Below are 7,662 nucleotides of genomic sequence, written 5' to 3'. Positions count from 1 at the left end.
GGCCGTCCGTGGGAACGATTTGGGAAGATTCTGTGTATCACTGACAATGCAAAGTGGCTTGTTCTTTTGTGAAATAAGATGGCCCGCTTGAAAAGGCGTTTAATCATCGTGCACGGTATACTAGTGAGGACTACCTGCCGGTAGCTACCGGCCATTATTTGGTCTACATTTTCGTAGACTGACGTGAAATTTGCCACCCCCAAGGCAGAGGGAAGGCGGTCTTCATTGAGCAACNTAAACATTAGGGTGAAATAAGGTATACTGCACTGGATTAACAACTAAACAGAGGCTCCAATTAATTAGCAAGTAAGCTTGAGAGTTTTACATCAAGGATGTTGAGACGTCAGAATGCGATACGCACCAGACTTGTGCTGGAAGTGTGAGGTACTCGAAAGCAGGCAGGTGAGGAGGCACATTATACAGGAGAAGTTGAAAAAGACGGCTTTGTTCATCATAAACTACCAGTTCTCGGATTCACTTGTTGAGCAACGTACATGTATACCGATCCAGTAGAAGTCACGTAGCTTCCTTTCGTAGGGTGGTTAGAAATGTATGTTATATTCTCCATCCATGCATTCTGTGGAGCCGGTACTGACGAATCGCTTTCGTGATCCGTTTTTTTCGGACTTAATTTTGGACTGTAGTCACACTCCGTATCATCATTATAATATCCTATTGATATACGTTCGTCAATATCGTCCGGAATCTTCGGTCGCAGCGGAGACATAACGTCATCCCAATCATATTCAATATCGCTGCTTATTATTCCTGGAAACTTAGTTGGAGTACGTATGCCACATTTCGGTGAATTCCACGTAGAATGCCTATTGAAACCGTTTTGCATTGGTGAATCTGTTGGAGTTGAGGAGATATTCCTTCGTTCCTCGAGACCCCTATCCGATTTGCCTTTAGAATTCCAGGACTTTGGCGACACAGAACTGGAGTCCGATTTTTGTAACTTATTGATCATGGAAGAATTTTCATGAAGAAACTGATCGAAATAATTCACACTTTTTGATACGGAATACGTTGGAGATGGCGCAATGTTGGAACTTTCTCCTACAGACGGTGAGTGTGTCTCTCCTAACAGAGAAGTGATTTCGTGGGCCTTCCGAACAGAGCTCAGTTCTATTCCGTACAAGTTAATATTTCTCGTAGATTCTTCCTGTACCACAAGCACCAACCTCGTCTCGTAATTCGGCGCCAGGAAGAAACCGATTATGTTTTTGTGAGGTATGCTTTGACGATGATAAATGTTATCAATATAAAGTGGTGGGGAAAAGACGATATTATCATGGAGGCATATAAGCCTTAATGAGGCACTTGTCTTCCTATCGTTTGTGTGCATCAGAGATGCTGCACTGGATCGAATCGCGTATTCCTGATTGTTGCACACCCTGAATCCAGTAAGCTTTATCTTGTCTTCAAAATGAGCGACGTTGTTGATGATTCTCTTCGTTTCCCCAACCATATAATCACGTGTCTCCATTCGAGAAAGAGGACATTTACATGAAGCGGGGCTTATTACATTTGACCTTGAATCCTAGAAGTTACTCAAACACTTCTAGGTTCAGGGCGGAAAAGGCTTCAANAACAAAATGAAGGGTCTTGTCTTGTGTGAGAGTTAAAATAAGCCCTCTTTCTTGATGGCCTTTCGCTCTTACGTTCTGACAAGGTTGAATATGACGAGGTCTCTGGGTTTGAATGTAGGTCCGCTTAGTCTTCTCTGTAGTCTTGGAATACTACTACTGGGTCACTCAAGTTTCCCGTTTTTATCCTCCGTTTATTCGGCGATGTCTTATATACTTAAATGGCGCATTTTCGTTATTCCGGGCAACCTACAGCGTCGTGACATATTTTCATATGTGCCACCGACGGATTTTATGGATCTCAGCTCACCTTCTATGTCACCTGCAGTTATCTTTTTGAGAGACAGTTCTGACCTCGTTCACAGAAGACGCCAAATCCTTCTGCGCAGCTTTTGACCACTTTAGCCTCCGGAATTTTCTGAACAATGGTCCTGTACATCTACTCTAGCTAGGCTGGCTCCATTTTGAGTTTCTCAAAGAATTTCGCATTTCTGCGAGGTCTGCACGGAGGAAATTTCGATTCCATGTTTGGGGTTCCGAATTTCTTGTCCAGTATCAGATAAAATCAAAGGTTGTTACACCCTTTCTATTGTGTTTCAGTGGTCACACACGTTAAGCTGTTCCATACCAACCCGGACAAATTATTCTACACGCTTACTGGCAGCAACTCAGACGTCAACGCAGGTCACATGAATGAAACTTTATACAAAAGGACTGAGTACGATGACGTCAGAAAAATGATCTTGAACACGATCAAACGATAATGCCATACTAATCGGGCTTGTTCTGGTCGCTCACGGAGGAAGAGTTGGACCAGAATGGACATTTTCTGCGGAGTGTCTTGAGTACCGGTAAGGGCTGATGAGTATCAGGTCCAGGGACTGGATAAACGCGTATGAATAATAGCAATTCGGCGCAGCAGGCAGACCTTATTTAGAAGTCACAAAAGAAAGTTTCGGTCAAGATAACCGCCAAGAATAAATAGGTGGAGCAACGTTTGGCGTTTTTTGCCGAGAGATTCCCGAGATATTTCCGTCGCGTCTACACCAGGCTCTCCAAACTCGTAGTGTTCTAGAAAGGCAGACCTGGTGCTGGCACCGTTCCATGAAGCATTTACAGCCAAAGTGTGTGTAGTGCGCATATGATGAGCAACCTGTCCGATTTTGCTCCAGGTACGTGCTACTGAAGAGCAGATTGAGGTTTGGGAGCCATAAACCTACAATGGTCTGCAAAAAGGGTTGTGATATTGGTCACTCAATCCGGAACCGCATACGGCTGAAAACGACCATCCCGAATATCATATACTCACTTTTGTCGTCGCGGATTTGGCAAATTTTTCAGGGAACTCAAGGTGTCTGGGCACCAGTAATCTCCGAGTGGATACCACCCTGCGTCATGAAGACACCTGCACGCAGTTGCGTTAAGCACACTATGAAACGTAGAGAATATCAGGGATTGTTGATATTGGTGAAAGGAAAAAGCCAATTGCATAGTGTCAGGAAATTCAGCAAAAGTCCCCAAAAGCGTCAAACACAGAGCCGCTCACTCAAACTCGAGATATCAGGTTGGTGAGGAGGCTGATAATCAGTAATTAAGGATTGCAGTGACGCCATATTTTACGAACTCTGGATGAGGTGTTCTGCGGAATTCTGTCAAATGATCCAACGGCAGTCAGGATGTAGTCATTAATTGGCCGCAGTAATCCGAGCTACGTTCTTCATAAATCAAGGTAAATCAAGGTAAATCAAGGTTATATTGGTCTAAAAAGCATTTTACTTTACAATGACCAAAGGATGTTGGTGTGTGTGTATGTATACAGATAAACGGAATGATATAACATATATGTTCTATTGTTTGTAATCTGCATGTCAAATGTTGATGAGGGAAGTTGGGTGAGATCTTATGTATTCGTCAAGCGAATGTTTGAAAGTCTCGAGGTTACCACAATCCACAACAGATGTTGGTAGTTTNGGGGTGTTCTGCGGAATTCTGTCAAATGATCCAACAGCAGTCAAGATGTAGTCATTAATTGGCCGCAGTAATCCGAGCTACGTTCTTCATAAATAGGAAAGATGATAGCTCTTTTCAGGGATGTGCAAAGATGCTGGTCATTAACGATGAATTGGGGACGATTTGGTCCCGAGGACCGTGGTTGTGAATTTATTCTTCCAGGATCTTAGAGGGCACACTTTCTGAGCCGGAGAACACTTATGGATTGTACCCAATTAGGGGTGGCTATCCTTCTGGAAGTAACAAATTACTAGGTTATAATGGGGAAAATTTAGTGACATCAGGCATAAATTTAATTTTGCCGGCATGGTGTATTGAAATATTTGATCCATGACTCGCCTTTCCTATTCAGGATGTCAAACTAAGTCGGGTTGCCGTCGCGGCAACTAATGGGATCGGGCGGAACAAGTGTCCGAAAATGTTGCAGTCGTAGAGGATCACTGACCCCCCTTGAAGGTCAGTCCAATGTTTCGCAACAACCGGTACATCTCCCAGTGCCACGAGATTAACTTGATGAGAGTTTTAATATCCGATGATATTCCAGCACAATGGTGCGTGGACACTCGCCTCAGAATGTGATGTATTCCTAGATACTATCTAGTGTGGACTTTCTGAGCCGGAGAACACTTATGGATTGTACCCAATTAGGGGTGGCTATCCTTCTGGAAGTAACAAATTACTAGGTTATAATGGGGAAAATTTAGTGACATCAGGCATAAATTTAATTTTGCCGGCATGGTGTATTGAAATATTTAATCCATGACTCGCCTATCCTATTCAGGATGTCAAACTAAGTCGGGTTGCCGTCGCGGCAACTAATGGGATCGGGCGGAACAAGTGTCCGAAAATGTTGCAGTCGTAGAGGATCACTGACCCCCCTTGAAGGTCAGTCCAATGTTTCGCAACAACCGGTACATCTCCCAGTGCCACGAGATTAACTTGATGAGAGTTTTAATATCCGATGATATTCCAGCACAATGTTGCGTGGACACTCGTCTCAGAATGTGATGTAGTCCTAGATACTATCTAGTGTGGAGACTAATTGGTGCAGACGTGGTCCAGAAGGTATGGTTGTTGCTTGCTGCGGAAACAAGTTGCTTCGGCAGTGTGTTTATGCTATTCTTTAAGATTAGATCTTTGTAGAGGGAAAACGGCAAAACCTAAGTGATTAGATGTCAAACCCTTCCAGCATGTGGATATTGCCTTCAACGATGGGAAGGCGAATTGAGTGGCCGACAGTTAGTGGAAGACGATTTCTGCAATAATGTCCGCGTTAACATAAATTAGACCAGAATGCGTCAACAACTGCGAGCTTTAGAGAGTAATAAGTGTCACCTTTATGTATGAGGAGTGCTGAGTAATTTTGCATTCGCCCTCACTGTACTTTTAGCAGGAGCGGTGGTAAGTGTAGGCTGAGTTCGCACTTTCTTTATTGGCATATCTAGAGCAAAGTGAGATGCAGCAGATCATTCCAGTGAAGAGACAGCAGTAGTCTTAAATATTGAACCCCGAAAGAATATTACGCACACCGGTGCCGTTTGCGATGACGAGCTTTGGCGAACCTGAATGGCTGGGAGAAAACCGGTCGTAGATAGACTGATGTATGATGTTCGTAGAAAAATAATAGACAGCATTTAATACTTAGTAAGGGATGACAGTAGTGAATGAACCCTGTGGAGAATGCTGAATGGCAAAGGCAGAACCGGGAAATGGGTGTGTACATAGTCTAGAAAAGGGAACTGAAATACAATCAATCTTGGTTGCTCGGTCGAGAATTATACGAATAACCAACAAGCGGACTTCTGCGTGATTATTTGCGTTAACAATTTTTCACATTTGGTTTCGTCCATCCTGGACTGGAAAGTTAAATCCTGATTGCTTTGTCGGTGAGATCCGTGTGCACTGGGCACTGCTAGTTTCCGTTGTTGCGGAGTTGAGTCGGTTATTTGTGAAGCAGCTGATAGCTTAAAGTAGATGGTCCTCCGTAATAAAATCGACCGAAGACCAAAACCAGTGAGACTGAAGGCTACGGGCGTTTCGCGAGAAATTTTTGTCTGGCGTGTAGTTGGATGACTCGGAGAATCTTAAAAGGATGCAACCACGTATGGAAAAGGGCTGCTGTGGCTCTGTGAACCTGACAAAACTGCATCATTGGAAGGCGCGGTCTTAGATTTCGGATGGCAGGAACTCCTAAGATACATGAAAATTTTTAACCAAATTTCATAACACGCCAAGCTTAGCTGACGCCCTTTATCTCCGCAGCTTACTTGGTGATGATCAAAGATGGTTAGGGTTGCCTTTCCTCCAGAATTATATTTGCTGTTTGCTCCCGTGTGGAGAAGTGTAGATGCAAGTCGTCAAAAGAAATTTATTTTTTCTATTTTAGCTCATGTACACAAATCCAGTTGTCCCATGTGATAAGATTTTTTGACCTGGCCGCTGCGCAACCACACGAGGACAGTTTCTTCGGTAAAAAATGGTGTAATGTGCCTTTCTTCCCAAATTAATCCAAGAGCTGTAATTATTATTCACGTACCTTTGATCTTCGCCGTACAACTGATGACGGTAGCTCAAACGTCCACAAAGGAAAAGCCGGTAGAGGATTCTTTTTGCTCCGACAGCCGTGTCAATTGACCTTGACTCTTTTCGCGAAATATTCCAATCAGCCTCCACATTGTGTATCATTATTATGCTCTGCTGCGAGTCTTTTTGGTGCTGTACAGGAGATTTATCGGCACTATCAGGATGTTTTTGAAAAAACAGAGTAGTAAACGCGGTGTTCCAGGGAATGAGCTCAGTTCTGAAATTTACCAGATGCCCCTCCGGACTTAATTGGTTAAGTCCTTTGTTGAAACCATTTGGACCGCCGAAAGAATTTCTCTGTAATTAAAGTGCGCCCGTGCGGCTAAACGAGATATAAAAGAGGAAGCTTACAGGACATAAACACCCGGCAACAAGCTGGCGAAAATTTCGTGAGGTGCAAAAAATGCACGTGGTCTAAACGTACTGCGTTTAGATCACCATACCTTCTATCCAGACTACCACCGTTCCTCGTTGCGAATAGTAACCCAATCCGATTGTCATATCTGTTCTGGATCACAAGAAATCACGCACGCTGACCCTTGGCCGGCAGATGCTCTCTTCTGCAAAAACCTTTGTGGGCCAGGTGAGAAATTTTCTGTAGAATGTTCCATTTCGCTACGTGACTGCTCAGTGGAAGAGCACACTTGTTTGCCTTAATTTTGTTGCAGTTGTTTTTTATTCTCTCCTGAATGATTGGCGCACACTAGATCTGAAAATTGTCACGACATGGCTTCAGATACGGTTTTATTGCGTTTTAAAAATCGTGTCTGTTTGGCTGTAGTTCGTTACGGCGTTTGAGGTGTTGACAGAATACATAGAGGATAACCTGAGAGTACTTGTTCGTGCAACGGGTAATCTGAAGACCAGCGCTATTGTGCGTCACAAGCCAAAGTACTGCAGAATCAGGAGGCTTCCAGCAGAACCAGTAGAATGTCGATGAATCCGAAAATGCCGGTAAGTTGTGGGCATTTGATAATAACGAATTGTAAGCAAAGCGCTGGTTATTCAGCTCGCTTTTGTCTACTGCTACACTGAATTAGTCTTAAATTTAAATCCTAAACAAAATCAAAACGTTCCAAAATTTTTCAAAACCGAACTACTATAGATCGGGCGTTGGGCTCTTACATTGTTGAAAACAACTCTGTCAAATCGCACTGATCCATTGAAGGTTTCACGGATCCTGCTGTAGGCCAAAGGGCTCGTTTTTTGGCCCGATTTTGATGCATGATTACAAGACAGACGAGAAATGTGGATAGTGGATGCAGGTGGGTTACACCTTGGAGGAATAATTAAACAGAAGGGTGGTCATTACAAATGGCTACTTATGCGTCCTTCACGATTTTCAAGAACTTGTGGCGTCAGTGTTTTGGAACTAACAGTGTAAGGCGAATCTACGTTGACAAACCTATAATGTCTTGTGTAGACACTGAGGTACTCCCAGACGGTCTGCACATGTGCTGATAAATGTTAGTCGCGTGTC

General features: G+C 43.5%; 1 protein-coding gene across 1 annotated transcript; it reads right to left on the bottom strand.

Annotated features, from left to right (window-relative positions):
• Positions 1-451: 451 nt before the first annotated feature.
• T265_02202 (hypothetical protein) lies at positions 452-1,489 on the bottom strand (the record flags this gene model as incomplete). The annotated part of the gene is made up of 1 exon (XM_009166390.1): positions 452-1,489. The coding sequence occupies one exon, from the start codon at positions 1,487-1,489 to the stop codon at positions 452-454; it is 1,038 nt and encodes a 345-aa protein (XP_009164654.1).
• Positions 1,490-7,662: the final 6,173 nt, after the last annotated feature.

This window comes from Opisthorchis viverrini (genome assembly GCF_000715545.1).
Source record: "Opisthorchis viverrini unplaced genomic scaffold opera_v5_27, whole genome shotgun sequence".
NCBI classification, from domain to species: Eukaryota; Metazoa; Platyhelminthes; class Trematoda; order Opisthorchiida; family Opisthorchiidae; genus Opisthorchis; species Opisthorchis viverrini.
This window is presented reverse-complemented; position numbering and strand designations above follow the sequence as displayed.